At 37.2% G+C, this 19696-nt stretch overlaps 1 protein-coding gene across 3 annotated transcripts in view; it reads right to left on the bottom strand.

Annotated features, from left to right (window-relative positions):
- The window catches only part of DPP10 (dipeptidyl peptidase like 10), a 438809-nt gene that overhangs the window by 105383 nt on the left and 313730 nt on the right, over positions 1-19696 (bottom strand). For all 3 annotated transcript variants that reach the window (XM_021548741.4, XM_085584875.1, XM_021548740.4), the window contains one exon: positions 12096-12170. In XM_021548741.4, coding sequence (XP_021404416.1) covers positions 12096-12170 — 75 coding nt within the window. The remainder of the gene's footprint in view (positions 1-12095; positions 12171-19696) is intronic.

Here is a 19696-nt window from a genome sequence, read left to right as displayed (position 1 = left end):
GACTTCAATTTGCTAATTTAAATCTAACTACAGTTTATTTACATTATTCACATAAATTCTTCAACCATTATGGCAACCTGAGCCTCTGTGGTAGAAACACATTTTCCAAAAAAAGACTCTTCACCTTTGACAAACATCCACAGAAATGACAAATATAAACCTCACAGCAAAGGGTTGAGACCTGTATAGTAAATTAAACTATTTATGCAGTCCACTCTCTGAAAGAAGCCTCCAAAAAAGGTTACAATAATACCAATGATCTGCCCTGAACCTGAAGGACATTTTGATGAGCTGAAAGCACATTTAACATCATGCCCTTTAAGATCTTCATTATGCTGCTGTACTAAAACTTCCACTGCTGTTAGTGTTGCTGACTCAAGAAGACACAGGAAAAATGAAGTAGCACTGGGTGTGCTAGAGAGACAAAGTTACTTCTGCCAGCTTCATTTTCTGCATCTTCCCAAGGACTGAAATGCAAAGGGTTAAGGGACACTAGAATTGGACTCCGTGATGCTCAGGGGTCCCTTCCAACTCAAGATATTCTGTGGAATAGCTTCATTCACCTTTACAGCACAAGGTCTACAAGATACCAGTAAGGGCTAGAGACAGAAGTCCATTACAGCTGCAAGCTATCTAAATGTATTAACAAATAAACCATCAAGGGGTACAACAGCTTGTGCTACTAATTGACAGGGCATGAAAACAAGAACAGCTTTTCTACAGGCAGACCTCTCCCAGGCTAATCTAATGATAGGTACAAACTCTTCCTCCCACCTCTCCTCTAGGACTAGTCTAGAAAAAGGTGATATTTTTCAGGAATAAACTATACAGATTCATAAATCCTCCATCAGGCATAAATGGGAGTTCAAGCTGCTGAGCAGACTTTGGTTCAGACCCAGCCATCCCCAGGGGACAGTGGAGAGACAAGGGATTGTCACAGGACAGGCTGAGGATCAGATGTGCTTTGCACTGAGCACGAGTTACAGGTTTCCTCTGCTCTGAGAGCCCGGCCAGCACAGCTGGTGAGGATCACAGAAGGAACCAAAGGCCAGGTTCACCTCCTACTCCTGGAACATCAACCCAAGGAGAGGAGAGCTGATGCAAGTAGGAGTAGCACCACTCCAAACACAGCTCCCCAAGAGGGAGGAGGAGCAGAGGACCAAACTGGCTCACAGTCCCCTCTGCAGCCTCCTAAACCTGTTAAACACATTCTCATTGTCCGATCAAACAGCACAGAAGGGCCAGAAGAGAAACCTCGAGCAGACAAAGTTGACAAGCGACAAGAACTTGAATCAGCTCTTGTCTCAGCATCCAGAAAAAGCAGATGAAGGTCACATTCAGGAAGCTTTCCACTGGAGGAAAAGAGTTTTAAAATATCTTTAAGATAATGACAGTGAAGATGGCAATTAGAACCACTGTGAGCTGACAGTGCATCAGGGCCAAGTGAACTGCACTCAAACTCCTACAGAAAACACCAATGACATTAGCAAGCTGCCAGAAGTCTCTGTCACACTTGTCCCCAAAGAGAGGGAAGACCATGAGAAACAAGTTGACTTGATCTTCACAAAGTTATAAACAAACTACAGACCCAAAGGCCAGCTCACAGCACAGATGAGCAGCTGCAAACATTGATAAATCCTCTGCAAGATCCTGCTGAAAATCCTGTGCCTCATGCATTGTCCACACGGCTGATGCTGTCACACTATGGAGATGGCTTTATTACATTTGTGTGATAGGCAGACAAGGGCTAATCCAAAAGTCCATTTTAAAAGGACAATGGAAAAAGTTCCATCAACTTTAATTGCATTTTCATCAAGTTCAGAAGTGATAAGCACTTGAAGAGCCTGTTAGAAAATGATGGCTACTTGAATATAAAGTTAATGATATTTCCTGAGCAGGGAAAGTGTAAGATTGTGGAAGAAAATTACATTCTGATGTGCTTGCACTGGTTCTCTGAAGTGTGACAAGCAGCTCTGGAGTGCCCATGGCACCTCCTAGGTTCTCAATCCTTTTTGGAAGGATCTTGACATTTGGGAAGAGCAGACATTCTCCATGGGACAGTTTTTAAACAAGTTTGCTCATGATTTGGACCATTTACCTTTGTTACAGGTACTGATACATGAACTTGTCTTTAAGTGACTTACTTTTTCCAGCATAGTGCCAGGATTTTAAGATGCCAACACAATTGGGTTTTTTCTCCTTATGAAATACACACAAACAAAAAAGGCTAACACTTTGCCCCTGCTGACAAAGTTTAAGCACAAAACAAAATTTCTCTTGTTCTAGACTAAAAACATTTGCTATGTATGTCATAGTTACACCTTCAGATTATGTATTTTATTCTTCTGACCAGGACCTACTGTTCAGAATTAAAATTAAACTCCAATTCATAAGATCATGCTATGATTTTTTGAGTTACATTTCTTTTCCCCAACTTATTTTAAGCAAAATGTAATTATTATTCAATGTGCACTGCTGATAGAGACAGAATTATGCAGAATAATTGAAAAGCATATTCAGTTTTTTTCCCCTCTCACATTTTAGAATAATTGGTTTCCAGATTTGGCCAGCCTGTTTGATACTTAATCATAACAAAAAGTGATTGTGAACCTTTAGTCAAATCTTCAGTTTTCCCTTTTTCTGATTTTCCTAATTTTCGCAGCAGAGAAATATTTCAGGATTTCATCCAACCAAACATGATTGATACAGTGAGAACTGTCTCTGCTCACATGTCTAGTACAGCAAAGGATGAGATTTTAAATATACACAAAGACATGGAAATGCCTGGAGTTACAAATCTAATCTTAATAAAAGTATAAACAAAATTATTGAAAATAGTTTAAGGAATATTTACATCTTATTTAAAACATTATGAAACTGAACAATTTGGGTAGATATTTGACATTTTTTTCCTTCTTGGAAGCTGTTCCAAAAGCAACGTTTGCTCGTTTGGGTTTGTTTTTTTTTTTTTCTTTTAAAGTTGAGAATCTTTATCTCAAGGGGGATCACTGCTGGTGTGATGGTGCTGACTCACAAACTCAAGCACAGTGAAGGGATATCAGGAAGCCACAGCTCAACTCCCTCAGCAAAGCAGGATCAGCACCAAATCCAGACCAGGGGGCCCAGGGCTTGATCCAACCCTGAAAGTGCACAGCTTCTCTGGGCAAAGTCTGATTAGGCTTGATTGCATTTAACAACTGAAATATGAACTGCAAATTAATTTGGGAGTTTTGGCATCACTGACAGAGTTCAGTCAAAAGATGTGAGAGCACAGACAAGACTTTTAGCTTTGTATATGCTTCTACTTTGGATTGTTATTTGAATTCTAGTATATTTAAAACAAATGTTTAGCTGACATTTACTTAAATAAAAGCATATATATGCATATTTAAATACATTATTATGGATCATCCTTGCTCTGTGCCTGGAAGTGTTCAAGGCCAGGTTGGATGGGGTCTGAGGACCTGAGCTACTGGAAGGTGTCCTTGGCCATGGCAGGGGTTGGAGTGAGAGGATCTTCAGGGTCCCTTTCTACCCAAAACATGATTCCAGGACACATTTAACATGTGAAAAAAGCACCATGGCTCCTTTACAAAGACATTTGGTTCAGTTTTTCTAAAGATATTAGTAAAAAGAAACTCTACTGTTAGGGTGACTAACTCATCAGTGAATATTGTGGAATGACTCTGCCTCTTAATTACCATTAAAAGCCAATACAAAAATATTTTAAAAGAAGACAACTCTGGGTTGCTAGACTGTGCTTAAGCATTCTATTTCATATATCAACACATCTGAAAAGATTCTTTAGCAAATGTTAAGGAAAAAGCCCAACAACCAGAAACTCACTAAGTCATACCTAGTTTGTAAATCTAATTCATAACACTGCAGCCAAAGAAATATGCTAATTGCTATTGGTATAAAATTCATGACCACTGACAATATGTACTATTTTGGCAACAAGACTAAAATTCTGAATGTGTGATCAATGACAATTTTAAGATTAAGTGACCATTTGGGATTACATTCATCAATACTAATGGTATCTTATTTAAAAGCTTAATGAGAAAGCTATAATGCATATCACATTTCTCAGTAAGATACATTATTATTGAATTTCAGAGAGATGCTATTATGGAAAATGAAATAAAAGTTTAAAAAGCCCATTGTTTAAAATGGATCTTTTAAGTGTATTGAACACATGAACTGGACTGCAGGCATTTGCTTAGAGGACTATTCTTTAGGTAATTCCGTCTTGTTTATCTGCAGTCCATATGAAAGAGTGTGTCTAAGTTAGACCTGAAATTAGTCACTGCAGAACCTGAGGATATCTACATCAGAAAAAACATACATGGCATTTTCAGTAAAATGTTTTAACATAACAGGACAGTCAGACCCATGAAGTGATTTTGCTCCTCAGAAATTATTTATTCACAGTATTTGATGTGAGCCAGCTCTTGTATTTGAGAAATCAATGAGTAGCAGTTGAAGGAGCAATGACTCATGCTCAGGGTAAAACCTGTCAAAACTGAAAGATGCAGAAAATATTCTTTTAGTACATATTCTTTTGGTAAAGAGGAAGGGAATTACTTTTTAGGAGCACAGAATATAGAATTGCTAAAAACAAGTGGGTGCACCAGTTGAGTCTAGTTTGTGGTGAACTCTGGCAGATCTCAATCCAAATTAAAGCTCTGTTCAGCTTTTCCAGCCCTTAACAGCTACTAACACAGTCCCCTATTAGGACTCCCAACAGTCCTTGCCCTGTTATTTATTCAGGCTGCCCTTGCTTGTCTTTCTTCTATTAAAACAGCCTCTTGCTTTTTTTTCCATTCAGCACTGTTAAGGAAGACTTGTTATCACATATTTTGATTAAAAAAAATAATTTCTACCCCATCTTCTAAAAACCGCCAAACATTTCATTACCAGTGTATAACTGGCTTTCAGCTGTACACTATTTCCAGCACATAGAAGAGACATATGGAATTAAAAGCAAAACAGAGAAAACCCCAACACCTTTTAAACACTGGGTTTTTCTGTCAGTGGACTGTGACACAGAAACTCTTCACCTACAATGGACATTTCTGGGTCATTTCTGCACATTATCCATGCACAAGGGAGGAACAGGGAGGATCTGATTGTTGCCAGTTTCACAGTAGAAGGCAGAACTTCTGCTTTATAGAATAAATTGTCCATAGATTAGTGGAACTGCTGACTTAAATAGTGCAATATTGCCTGCTTCTGTAGCATTAGCACAGTGGGATTCCAGTCCCCATGGATTATTATGGGATGTAGGAATACAAGCACTCTGCAATGTTAAGACTGAGTTTCTAAGCCACTGGATCTCAGAAACTCAGCTGGACACCACCTAGGTCCTCCTGAAATAACAGTATTCATACTTGATAGGAATGACAATACTATTGAAAATAAATACTTTTTCTGTCAATAAACATTTCCTTTGAAAAGTTAAATGCCTTCATTTTTACTGAACAACAGCAAAGTACAATCTTCTTTTTCAATACTGGCTTTGAACAAGAACCTGAAACATGAATTCTGATTTTTCAACTCTGGCAACTCTGAACAAAGGAAAAAAACCATCTTCTACCTTATTTAGAACTATTTATTTTGCTTACTTCTAAAACCTGAGGTTGAGCAGCAATCCTGTAAGTATAAACAGAGCAGTAAATTACTCAGTAAGTTACTTGAAAAGCAGCAACACCTTGCCTCATGTGGTTTATTAGGGAAAGTGATCTATTTTTTTTAACTGCTACACTAGGCTGAACTTGCATATATGAATTAACACATCCCTTAAGAAAAACAGGAAGTGGATGCATAAGGGTTGATATGTGACAAGTGATGGTCACATTATTAGATGTAAAGAAACAGTGGAAGCATCCAAATAATACTCCAGTTCCCCATCTTTTTAGTTCATGTTTTTATTTTTTGAGGAAGAAATTGTGACAGTTCCAGCCCTGTCCTGTAAGGCACCACAGTAACACCCTGGCAGAGAGCATCCCCAACATCCCAGCACAAACACACCAATAATTTTTACACAGTATTGCAGATATATGCAGATCCTCCACGTGCACCTCTGCTATTGTAGTAAGTGGTGAGGCAGTGACCTGTCTGATGGACTGAATAAAGGACTACAACTCAACAAGAATGACAGGTGAAGCCTGTTTTTCACATAAATACTAAACATCAATGTCCATGATTCTCACCATAAAACAGACTCTGTTTTCAGCATCATCCATTTATGGGTGCGGGTGGCTATTACATTTTGCCACATAACTTAGATAAAATCCTGGATAGAAGTGGGACACTGTCTATTCACATGAATACCCACTCCTGAAGGATAATTCATGATAGTAGGTGGTGTCATAAAATACATTTTGCCAGATTTTACTACAAAGCACATCATCTTCTCAGGCAAAGACCTTGGCTTTTTATACCTTTAAAATGCCTTGGTTATTTGTGGAGCTCTATAAAGTCAAAAATATGGAAAAGAAGAGCACTATGCCAAGACAACTACAGTCCTAGCTGTGATATTACCAGACACTGTCCATCTAAAACTTCAACTCAAAGTAAAACAACAGCCTTGAAAAGCAAAAATTTGAGCAGTCTACTTCCAAAAATTGTTCCATTTCTGATCTTTTAAGCACCCAGTCTTGTCATAGCTAAAAGAGAAATACAATATATCACAAAAAACTATTTGCAAGAAATAAGCTCAGATTTTGGGTGTGGATGTCTCTTAAAAATCCCTTCCTATTTTTTTTCTTGCTGTCTCAAAGCTGATAGAAATTGGTCTTTGGTGTTCTTGACAAGAGATAAAGATGAATGGGAAAGTCATGTCAGGATCAGACTTTTATTTACGATCTTGTAAGTTCAGGGCTGTGCACATGCATGATTTGCTTCTGGACTCATCTCAAAATGAACAAATGAGAGATGAAAGATTACCCCGAGGACCTGCAGAAATACACATGAAAAACAAGTTTATCTAAAGAAACATGCATTTCTGGAGGAAAAAGGTGATAGCATGAATTTTATATCTCATCTTTACTTCATAGAGAGTGCTACATAAAATATTGTTGGCCAGATCGCTGCTGGTTTAAAAAGTATTTTGTTATTCCTTTGTATGAAATATTCTTGTTGAGAAAATGCTGTTTCCATGTGCTAGGTGACAGATTTCATCTCATCTTCGTTATGTGTGTTTGCAACCCTGGTACTGCAGATAATGCCCCTCACAGCCAGACTTCCACAAGCACTGGCTAAACTGTCTTGAAAACACCTGCACATGTTAAAACCAGTTTTGTGATTAAAAATAAGACACAGTGCAAGGTAGTTTCTTCACCCCTTAACTTTTTCAGAACAAAAATCCACAAATAAATTTCACTGACCCAGAGGTTTACTTATAACTGAGCATTTAGTTTCCACCTGCTTGGAAGAAAGAATCTTCTAATGCAGAACACATAATCATAATTTAAGACTTCAGTGAGTTCTTCCCCTCATGGATTTTCCTAATTTGCAGACAAAATCCTTTCAGTGCACTTGAGTAAGTCAGTATCAGAGGCAATCTCTAAAAGCTTGATGAGAATGTCACTTGTTTGTCCTTCATTTGCTGTAGACCATGGTCAGTACTCCCTGTCATTATCCTCTAAAAATAGATATTCTAGCAGCAAAGGGATGGCAGGCATCAGCACACAGCAGAAAGTAACTTTGGGCTTCTCTGCTTCAAATGCTATGTTGGAATCTTGTTTTTAATACATTAAACTGAAAATATTCAGATACACTTTTGAACTATTTCCACTGGATGAGTGATATTTAGATCTAAAATTATTTTTCTCCTTCCTTTATTAAGAAAATTCTTCATCCTGATCTTAGCATAAGAAGTGTTAAAATCTATTTAAGCTAAACATATTGTTTTATGAAAATTCTCTAGCCAAAAAAAATTAGTTTGAAGTCCTAATTCAGGAAAATATTTCCTTTTTTAGACAGTATTTAGATGCTCATGCTTCTAAACTAGAAATGAACTTTAATCTGTTTTTAAGCACATTTCTGAACCAAGAGCTAAAAAAATTCATACATAATTATCTTGTACTGAAAACAGAATATGATGCCTTATTAATAGAAAAAAGAATAAAGTAGGAAAAATTCCTGAAGCTTGGCATTTAAAAGGGCTTTGAAAGCAGGGAAAAGGAAAGAACAGTTTGTAGGGGGAGAAAAAATAATCACAAGGATTTCATCACATGAGGAACAAGAGGAAATTATCTCATCAACTTCATTTGATCTTCTGTGGCAAATTATACTCTAGCAAGAGCACTGGGAGAATATGCTCATAATGTCTGAGCAAAAGCTCACTAATATCTGGAATAAAGCTTATTTTCATTTCATGTGGAGTCCAGTGACAAGTTGCAACAGTCTGTTGAGGGATGTGATACCAAGTTAACACCAAAGTTTCCTAATGGTAAAAGAATTTCTTAGAACCTTAATTCTCACTCTTCTACAAATTCACTGCCCCATTCTTCACCATTAATACAAGAACAGAGTGTCTGATTTCCATTTCTTTATCAAAACTATAAATCAGATTTTGGTAGTTGTGAATTATACCACCAGAAGAGTAAGAAAAGTTTAAAATACCATTTTAACGCAGTCCTTATTGAAAGCAATAGTGAAATAATCTTTCCTCTTGAAATCTCAACTGGCTTAGATATGCTGTCACCCAGTGTCACATTCTTTGCTCACACCTTGACAATCTTCAAAGGAAAATCAAAACGATACAGCCCTGCAGACCTGTCCCCTCCCTGCATACAATAGGTACAATAGTTTCCCTGGTGCTGTCTTCCCACTGTCCCAGAAGAATGAGGATGGCCTGACATCCAGCAAGGATGTCTGAGCTCATTCCCCAAATTAGTTTCTATTTCTAATTTGCTGCCTTGCACAATGAGACTTTTTCAGTGACGCCGACCAAATTATGGTGAGCTACAGACAGAAAGACCATGTACCCTGCAGCCGAGCCATGGAAGCTTTGGGAAGTCAGAAACCTTGGAGACCTGGTGGAAAGCAATGCAGGAGTGTGGAGAATGTGAAAAGCAATCCAGGAGTGTGGAGAACGATGGAGTGCTGCAGCAAAGAACACACAGAAAGGACCTCTACAATCACCACAGCCTTGTGTTCCAAGAGGAAACACCAGCCAGCCCCAGGGCTTGTGAAACTGCTGGGAAGGGGATGCAGGGAGCCAGACATCCAGAAATCAATGAACAACAACTCCAATTCCTTAGCCAAAGAGCTTTCTTCCATAATATTTTCATAGAGCTCTACCAAACCAGCTGCTATGCCACATGAAATGGATTTTGTCCTTGTATTAAGCCTCATTTAAATGATCCAATTATTACTTTTGTATTCAAAGATGGCTTATTTTCATGCAGATTTATGTTTCGTTATGCATAGAAGATATTCTTAATTGTGCTGAAACAACTGCAAATTTAATTAAAGTTTGCCATTCCAAGCATAAAATAGATTAAAGAAAGTGCTGACAACACTAAATTAATATTCAACTATTTAATTTAACATTTATTTTTAATCCAAACATCAAAATAACCTTGTTTCTAATTACCATTTTATGACAAAATGTCTTGAAGAACTATTTGTCTCTATTTCCCTCCAATCTGCTAAGCTGAAACACACTAGCTTATTTATAAAACTGTTGATTAATAAATCTGCTCCAGCTGTATTACTGTATGTTGTGAAGAACACAGATTGATGTATGTAAACAACTATTATAATTTTAAAAACCCAAAGACTTCACAGCCTTCAAAAGCAGAAATCCCATCAAATACATTGCAGGACAATTATACACCTAAATCTTAAAAAGTAAGGAAAAATAAGGGGCAAACATAGCTAGTAAGGTCCAGAGATCTCTGGCAATTTGTAGCAGATGGAGAGATCTACTAAATACTTATTATAAGTTACTTGTGGTTCCTTGAACTATTAGACTAGGTATTATTAGACTCAAACATGTGCTGCAACTTTGACAATAAGGAAATCTTCAATTTCATAAAAAGTTACATTCACAAGAGGCATGAAGAAAGAATCTGGCCTGGTTCTACTGAAATTAATTGGAAACACTCCAATCAAGTCATGCTGCTTAGTATTGATTTTAATTTTATAGTCAATAAATTTAATAATTTCTACTTAGCAGCTGGAGGAAAAAGAAAGGTAGACAGGCAGATTTCCTCTCATCCAGAAGCAGTAAGTCTGGCTCTGACTGAGGAAAAACAACTCCTAAACCACAAGAATTATGAATGCTAACTTAACCCTTTATGTAACTCAGAAGCATTAGTTAAGAAGAAATATATAGACTTTGCATGCCTTTTCTCCAACAGATTTGGAGGAAACAAAAGTGCCTTACCAGTCTAACAAATATCCCAAAATTCAAAAGATTTGGAGGAAGAAATAAAAGACTTTCCCCAGTTATTCACAATAACATTTTTTTGCAACATCTGAAAAAATTGTCTTACACGATTTTTTGTGCTTTTTCCTTCTACCTTAAGCAGCACATTCAGGAGCTAAGGAATTTTTTACATCTGAGTGACAACATCATTATGAGTTTGAGGACCACCAGTTGTAGAAAACAACACTCACAGTATGTTTCTGGTTTGAAAACCACGAGTTCAGCTGGAGCAGTCCAAGTGACACAAAACTCATCCAAAGGCACCACAAACTACTGGCCAAGCCCTGTTCATTTCTCATTTTAATTACTTCTTGTCAACACAGTTGAGCAAAGAAAACCTCTAGATGGAAAATATAAATGCTGCAAACCTTTTTCCTCTATGTAACTTCACTGGGAAAGGATGGGAAAGTTCCTTTTTGCAACAAAACCAAGACTGAAATACAGAAAGAGGGTTCTCCTGCAAACTGATAGAATCAGCATTCACTGAGAACTCTCTGCATGTCAATGGACCAACTTCATCCCTGGTGTTAACACACTGAGATGTAATAAAGTGTGACAGATACTTACATATTTTCCTTACTTATCTTCATCACCTATATATGCTGCTACCAAGAAAATCTCAAACAAAGGGGAAAAAAGCCATCCAAAATCAAAAAATCAACAGAACAAATGAGAAATTTAAGTCAGTATGAGTGATTATTAAACTCTTACACAAAATAAGAAGCAATCAAGAAGGGAAGTAGCAAGGAGCATTTATTTTTCAGACAGGAAAAAAACTGGAACTCTTCACCAAAAAAACAGTGAACTGAACAAGAGCAGCTCTTTCCTATTGCTATATATATATATTGTAAGGAAAGCTTGATCTAGAATCTGGCAGAACTGGTAGATGAAAACCTTATTTGAATGTAATACCAAGTTAGCAAATCACTTTATATCAACATTGTTAGAACAAACAAAACAACCCAAACTTATTCAAGTAACCACTGAGTTCATCAACCTAGAACTATTCTTTCATGAAGAACAGTTCATATTTTAGTAGCACTTTTTATACAAGCACCAGTATACACAGAGGACGTTCATAAAGTTTTTTTTTTCTTTCCTTTCTTTGTTGCAAGATTTATTTTAGAAAACTCTACATGGTATTATTGATCAAAACTCTTTTTGACACTCTAATAGACTCCAAAACCTCTAAATACTATAAGAAACAAAGAATACACTGCATTATACAGACTTCCAGACTATCACACTTCAAATTCCTGAAGCCAACAATAAAAATTGCATTACATGAATCAGCCTAGACCTTTTCTTTTGTATAGTCCATAAATTACTAGTGCAGCTTTTTAAAACAGAAGGAATATCAAAAGATAGGATTTCATAAACAGGGAGTAACAGAGCAGTTTAAGGGTTAGAAAACCTCTACTGCCAAAACCAGCACTTCAGAGGAGCCATGGCAATTTACCTTCCTGAGAACCAGGCAACACCTCCACACACATCTAAATAAAAACTCCCCCATCATTGAATTAGTAGGTTTTGGGAAGAGAAATCAAGTATACAAGTCATAACATGTGGAATTACAAATGAAACATATAAAACAACAAGATTTTTTGGAGTTTTGATTTAGAGGCTCTTTGACAAGGAAGGGCTGGCTTACCTGTTTAACATCATATGCAAGAAGAACAAATCTTAGGTCTGGTGAAACAGAGTATCTTGATGCTTTGAAGGTTACCTGCAATGAAGTAACAGTAAAAGTGCTTTAGAAAGTAATAAAAACCCCTTTCCCAAATTTTCCCACAGCTTGTCTAAGAACTTCCCATTCATAAGACAGAATTGGTTTAGAAAACCAATGTAATTTTCACAAAAGAAGGACTCACTAAATAATTCTTAGTCTGTTTAGCTGGTATCAGTACAATGGCAACAGAAAAATCTGGCTTCAACACTAAATACCAGTAACAGGCTGATGAGTTTTTTTATCATCACTACAAGCCTTAAGTTCAAGGAGAACAACTACAACCAGTTCATTCCCAGAGGATGAAGGAAGAAACTTTGGTTGGAATGATTAAAAGGGAGATTCATCACTAGGTTAGTCTTAAAGATAATATGCATGAAAAAGAATAGGTGTGCACTATGTCTCTATTGGTTTTCTTTTAACACCACATATACAACCGTTTTGCAAAACAACTTGAACCAAAGCAAAAGTCTTTCTTAAAATAAAGGAAATTCTTAGCAGAGAGAAAAGTGAAACATAAGGTAGCATTATAAAACTAATAATGCTTTACATCCACTCAAGACTGCATGACACCCAATTGAATTCAAGATTGTAATTTCATTAAGGGGTAATGTTGATGTCAGAAATAATTTAATGAATCTACTGCATAAGAAAGATAAGAATGTGCTTTAAAGGGCACTGAATGAAATAATTTTAAATTAATCTTAAGACATCTATTTGCAGAATAAAGGAAAATGAAGAAATGAAAAATGCAGATAAGAACAGAAAAAAATAGGACAGCAAAAAAAAATTAACAGAATGATAAAGCCATAAAATCATAACAAATGAAACAGCTATGTAGAACAAGATCTAGCCACTATTTAATTCCTTAAGCATCTTGTTCTGCTTAGTTTAATCCCACCTCTAAACTAATGCACTCAACAGGGGTTTAAAGGTACATGAGCAGGAAGTCACATACTAATATATCACAAACTATATACCAGGGGGAAAAAAGCTTCCAATAAACTGAAAAGATGCTATATTTTGATATACAGATTAAACTCAGGTTCCTAGGTAATACAGTTAGAATCAAGCTATCCAAAAGAATTAAAGGGAAAAACATTTTTGAAGATAAACTGTTTCATTCAACAGCATAACAGAATCAAAAGTCAGAAGATAAATCTGCAGTCTTGAGAAAGAAGGGGGAGAAAAAAACAAGACAACACACTTAAACCATCCTTCTGTATCTACAAAGCATCCAGAACAGATTTCTACTGTGCCCAAATTTGCTTTTATGAGTTATTAATCTTTAAGAAGAGATTATGTTAATCCATGAGTAACATTCCCTTCTCCTGGCACTTCACTCAAAATATTTTCATATGTGAAATTTATCTTCTTTCTAGCAGTTTATTAATTATTGCCCCACTACCTCAGCGATCAGCACTCCGTAAGCCAGGCAACTTTCCAAATTCATTCCCAGGGACTGCAGCTCCTACCAGTTCACACATTTAATAATCTGCAGTCCCTGATTGTGCCACCCCAAAGGTAACGAGGCAAACCCTTGAGCAGCTCAGCTGCAAGCTATTGGCAGTTCCAGGCAATACCAGCAAGAACTACTTGCATATTCAAGTACAAAGTGTTGTGGATTTGGGATTTAAAGTCTTTTGGATCCCACTAACTTTGTTTATTCAGCTAGCACTCACCTGCAAAATTTGATTTGCCTCCAGATGCAAGGTGTATATTCAATGTGAAAAAACATATGGTAATGGGGTTTGGGCAAAGTAGTTTTCTTTTTGTTAGCATAATGGCATAATTCTTGGCAAAAGGAGTATAAAGCTCTGTCATACTTTTTGTTTTACCTCAGAAATAAGAAATTCAAAATTAGACCAGCAGAAATCATGTGCTCATTGCCAAAGCTGATAGCAAAAAATTTCTTTAAGTTATTATAAAAACATTATGAGCCCTTTTATTTAAGCCTGATTTACAATCAAGCCCTTAATAAAATAGATGTTTAATTCTTGTAAAATTGCAGAGAGATTTAAGCGACTTAAAGTGATTAAAATTTTCTTAAAATTCTGGTTTTGAAGGGTCTTTTTTGGTAAAGACAAAGCACAATTTTGGCAATTAATTCAGAAACTCCTATTTATATGCACAGAAGAAGCCCTTACACATTAAAAACAGAAAATTAAAACAATCACCTGAGTCATTCCTCCTGCAAATAAACTCACAATATGTGAGTCACTAAAACAAAAGACAGAATTCCTTTTTTCCTCTCTTTAAACATGTCTAAGGGTTTTCATCAAGCAGCAGCTGCCTGACCCCATGGCTGTGGAGATTAGATCAGCTGGTGAAGGGCTTGAAGAGAAAGTTTCAGTCCCTGCTGTAGGAGATGAGATGTTTGCCACACAAACTTCTGGGAGATCATCTATTGTGCCAACCTCTCCAGGGGTTAGATGTATTTATTCATTAAAAAGAAGCTTCTGAGGACTCTGACCCCAAGGATTTATTCTCTTCTCAGGAGAACACATTTTTTGAGTTTAAAAGGAAGTGTTGGGGAAATACCACATTGGAAATACACTGGGAATTAAAAACCCTCAGGTGTCTTGTTATTAAAAATCTGGAAGATGGTTGTTCCACGGGTCTGCATATCCACAATTTCTCAAGCTTCTTGCTTTGTCAGGAGTTATTTAGCCTTCATTAAGGAAGACAGACATAAATGCTGCCCCATGTGACTATAACCCTATGGGTTTGCTGTGCTTAATCTCTAAGAAATGGGAGTTTGGACAACTAAGCTCTGAAATTGGGAGAAATAGAGCTGCCTAATTAGGCACAGTCCAGGGATGCTGAAACAGGGCTGGTTTTCCTCTGCATCACTGCTCAGTATCAGCTATTCAGGGAGTGGGGCAGTCCAGCACTGTGCTCTCCATGCACACCCTAATCCCTTTCCAAAGGCAGAACACAAGTTAAAAAGGAAAGGAGTTTCCTTGTTTTCCTCTACCCAGCCCCATCAAGAGTTGAAATCCCTATGAAAAACATCAGCTCTGTGCAACCAGATAACACTTGGGACTGGAGAAATTGCTGTAATCCTTATATTGGTTACAGCCCACACTAATGCATAATTCTGAGACAAAATAAATGTAGGATTTTTTAAAACTTGCACACTGTCGTCCCTGCTTAATTCACACATCTGTCAGCCATTTTTCCTGTATTGCTGCATTTGACATAATTTCACTTTTTCAGACATAAATGATCCTCATACCTGATCTTTCATTCCTCACTCAACCAAATCCCCCACTGACTGTAAAATCAGGTCTAGCCATATGAAACATTGTATTTCTAGGTTTCTTTGAAATACCTCCTGTGATAAGAGTTTTAATTCTTCTCCTGACAGTGATGCATGATGTGATGACCTCAGTGGTCTCACTGCCACCATAGATTGCAACAGTAAAAGCCAAATCCAGGCAAAAAGACAGAGTTTTAACAGGTGTTTGTCTTTCAGCTTTCCAGTTTATTTCTCTCATCCACCTGTCACGAATTGCTAAAATATAGTTTTGCATGGAAAAGAAGAATTGGATTTTTCCACCTTTCTATATGGGTGATTAAAATGGAACATAGAATTCCAGTGAACAATATATTCTCAAGTTTGATTTCCAATGGCAATATTTCTTTCTTTTTCTAACTTTGCAATGTTATGTGTGTTTTCCTGTTAACAGAAATACCTGCAATGATGGTGTTTAAATTTTAGGCTTGGTTTAGACTCTGCATCCTCAGCAAGGACCCCTAGTATCAGCTCTTTTTATTTCTCCTGTTTTCTTAAAACCCTGGTTCTGAGCTAAAGATGTACTGTTGACTCTCTTCATCTTTCACATACTATAAAATGTTGGGTTTATTGGTTTTGTGGATTTTAATTACCATGACATTTAAATCAGTGCCTTATTTATAATCTTTCAAAAGCATGGTATAGAGTAAACAGATGAAGTTATCTGTAATACAGTCTAGCCTAGAGTTGTAAAAATATTTTTGTAACATATATACTTTACAGTATTCTTTTTCCATAGTTTCAGTTTAACTATGTTCCAGAGATTCAGTTTAACTATGATATATTATTTCACTTAAAATATTTTTAAGTGAAATAATACATCATACTTAAAACTGATTTAAAGAAATGTTCACTGTTGTGGAGTTTACTTATTTGTCTGGTTAGGGTTTTTTCCTTTAGTTCTACCCCTCCTGATGTTTTTATTGTGCTTCTATTTTCCTCAGAAACTTTCATCTTCCGTATTCCTTTTATTCTCCTTCCTCAGCTTTTGTTTAGTGCTCCCTTAACACACATTTAGGCTTTATATATTTTTTTTAATTATTATTCATCCAGAATGAAATATTTTAAGACCCTCAGGAATGTTATTTTAGAGCTTGGTGGCAAACAGCAATTTATACATCTCTCTATTGCACATCTGCATCTGTATCAGAAATTTAACTTAATGGTGTAGTGGAATCTCAGTGGATGGGAGTTCATCAGCATTCATAGGTAAACAGCTCCACTTATCAGCCAGGCATTGGCCAAATGCCATAAAAGGAGTCAGGTAGGATGGAATTACAGGAGCTGCAAGGGGAGAAGGCATTTAGCATGTCACAGTTCCCTTGGGAGGCACTGGCAGTCCAGGGAACAATGGGATTCTCCTTCCCTGCCACTGCTGTGACTGTAAGGACAAGATGGACCATGAGAAAGCAGCAGAGAGTGGAGCCCAGCAGAAGACCAAGGCTTGTAGCACTGAAAGACAGGCTGTAATTAGAAAAATGTGCTATAATTGGAATGATGAAAAATTTGGGTTTCCAAGGTTACATTTCTTAATGCGGTGCTTCTTGTGTCACCTGAGCATTTAATCTAGACCCAAAAAAATCTGCAATGCCAGGTGTTGGAACTGTTCATCCTCGTTTAAAAGACAAATGTGCCTTAAGACATGACTTCTGTGCTCTCAAATACAGGAACCAAATTCCCCAAACCCACCCGGAACTGTAGGACATAAAAATAGACATGAATCAACCATGAGCCTTGCACCACAGCCTCCCTGATAGACAACAACCTATAACCAGTCAATCACAGAAGTTTTCCCCCCTCACATTTCCTAGGAAAATTGACATAGTTAATCCTTAACTATATCAAGGAGCAATCTTACCAGGAATAGCATTTAGATAAATCCCACACAGAGTTTCTGTAACCTGATAGTTTCACATTTTTATGATGAAACCTCCTTCACTTGGACAAAAACAAAGAGTCACCACCAAACCACAGTGACTGCAAACCCTTCCATCTCTCATGAATGGTTTTTATTGTTGCACAGCGGTGCACTGCAACAATAAAAACCCCTCTACTGAAATGGCTGTGCTGAGAGGGTTATTGGACACTCAGAGGAGCATGGGAGAGTAGAGAGAATGTTACAATATTCATAATTACCTAATAACAACATGTCTGGGTCATTAAAATGTCTAGTGTTGCAACAACTATTAATATTTATGTGGTTATATAATGTTATTTAATGTATTTACTATTATTCAACCTTTAATTAATCTCTTAGGCAAGGTTCTTAAAATACAAGCATGTAACCTACTCTTGCAATTAAATCTACATTAATCAACAAAGGAACTGTAATTGCATTATGATGCTGCACTGAGTTTCATGTCAAAAGAGGAAGGTGTTGTGGTGGTGGGGAGCACAAAACAAAACAAAAAAAGTATCCAAAGGAAGAGAACAAGTAGAGCTGTTTATGAACAACGCAGCTTTTTTAAGAGGCAGAAATGAAGACAAAACTTCTGCAGGTTTATTTCAAAGAATTCAACACATTTGGAAAGTTCCATAACAGCACTCATAGTCCCTACACACATTTTCTATTCTCTCTGTGCATTTTTTTCCATTTTGTTTTGTGTTTAAGGGTAGTAGAAGAGATTTGAGAGGCTGAGCTAGAAGGAGGAACCAGATGGACAACTTTCCCTGAGCTAAACTATTCAAGTCACCCCCATGCTCTCCTCTCCAGCTTGTGGCTGGGCTGTGCTTGAACTGATAACCTGCTTTTACTGACCTTAAGGAACAGCTGATGGCAAAAGCATTCAATAAAATGCTTGCTAAAGACTGAAACTTCTTAGCTAAATGTGGCATAATGCCACTGATTAGGGAAGTGTAAAGTGCAATAAAGGATTGCCAAATGCTGAAGAGCTGGTGGGCTGTCACTGAGGATGTCGGTGACAGGCAGCCCAGCCAGATGAGAGAGAACATATTGTAATCATGCATGGAGGCAGCATCTCAAACACCAGGATGCCACACAGTGATTAATGTCTAGGGCATTTCCTGGCTCCTCTTAACAGGAGACTGGTCCAGCCTCCAGCTGTGAACATTTCTATGCTGCTGGCTAAGGATATTAACTGTTTATTAGACAGCTGAAACAGGAGGAGCTACATGGATACAACAGAGGAAAATGTGTATTAGAAAACATCCTTAAATAACAGCACCCAGAGATGTTAACAAATATTTTTTGTGCTTTGCAACCTACCCTTTTCACTTATGGCACTGTATTTGTTACCCATATTACTTTGCTGATAGTTTAATCTATAAAGGCCAGATTGTTTTACTATTTGAGTACAAAAGGATTCCATTCCAGAAGGACAAATGGAGTGCAAGCATTTCTTCTACTTCTAAATAAAGTCTAATTATACTGGAAAAAAGTACTTTAATTCCAGAATTTGGGATAGATACTTCCCCTGTGTAAGAGAAGGGGGCATCCTAGACTGACCAAGCACTAGCCTTTCTTGTTTCCAGGTGCATGACTATTATTAATGGCACTTTTATAGGCTGGGGATTTTGTTATCTTTATATATCTTAACATAGGGTTTTTTTAAAAACTGCAGGCTGCTTTTTTGATGATACACCTACTTAGTGAGCACAGCAGATTATCGTTAGGGATATCTGACTTCTACACAATAAGCAACACAAAGAAGGATAAAAGATGTATACTTTGCAGGAGAGTGGCAGTCTCTAGGATGCAAAAGAAGAGCCAGTGATCTGTGCCCAGTAGAAGATTGCTTCAGAGGCTGAGTAAGGAGGGAAAAAAAGAAAATCTCCTCTGAGCTGCTGATTCAAACACAGTCCAATCAGGGGTAACAAAGAGTCATTACTTGCCCCTTTCCTCTGCACAAGGAGTTTATCACAGCAGTTCAATTTTCCATGGACAATTATCAACATTACTAAGAAAACCCTGCTGTTTCTCTGGCTGCTTGAGCAAAGGCAAACAGGAAAGCAAATGCAGACTGAAATCAGACTAATAACTCCCATCAAAAGGTGATTCTTCCATGACTAAAACCCTTTGATAGGGAGGAATGAAGGAACTTGCATTGCCACTGCCTGTGTTGAATCTCTGCTGTATTTTTTATTAATCCAAGACAACTCTGCAGAGTCATTAAACCACCACCGTTCTAATTATGCACTGATGATTAAGCAGATGTGACACTGAGCGAGGAAAGTGTTTGATTAATGATCCAGGTGTCTAACTTTAGAA

Source organism: Lonchura striata, chromosome 7, assembly GCF_050655825.1.
Source record: "Lonchura striata isolate lonStrDom1 chromosome 7, ASM5065582v1, whole genome shotgun sequence".
Classification (NCBI taxonomy): Eukaryota; Metazoa; Chordata; class Aves; order Passeriformes; family Estrildidae; genus Lonchura; species Lonchura striata.
The sequence above is the reverse complement of the archived record's forward strand: the minus strand, read 5'-3'. Positions and strand labels throughout refer to the sequence as shown.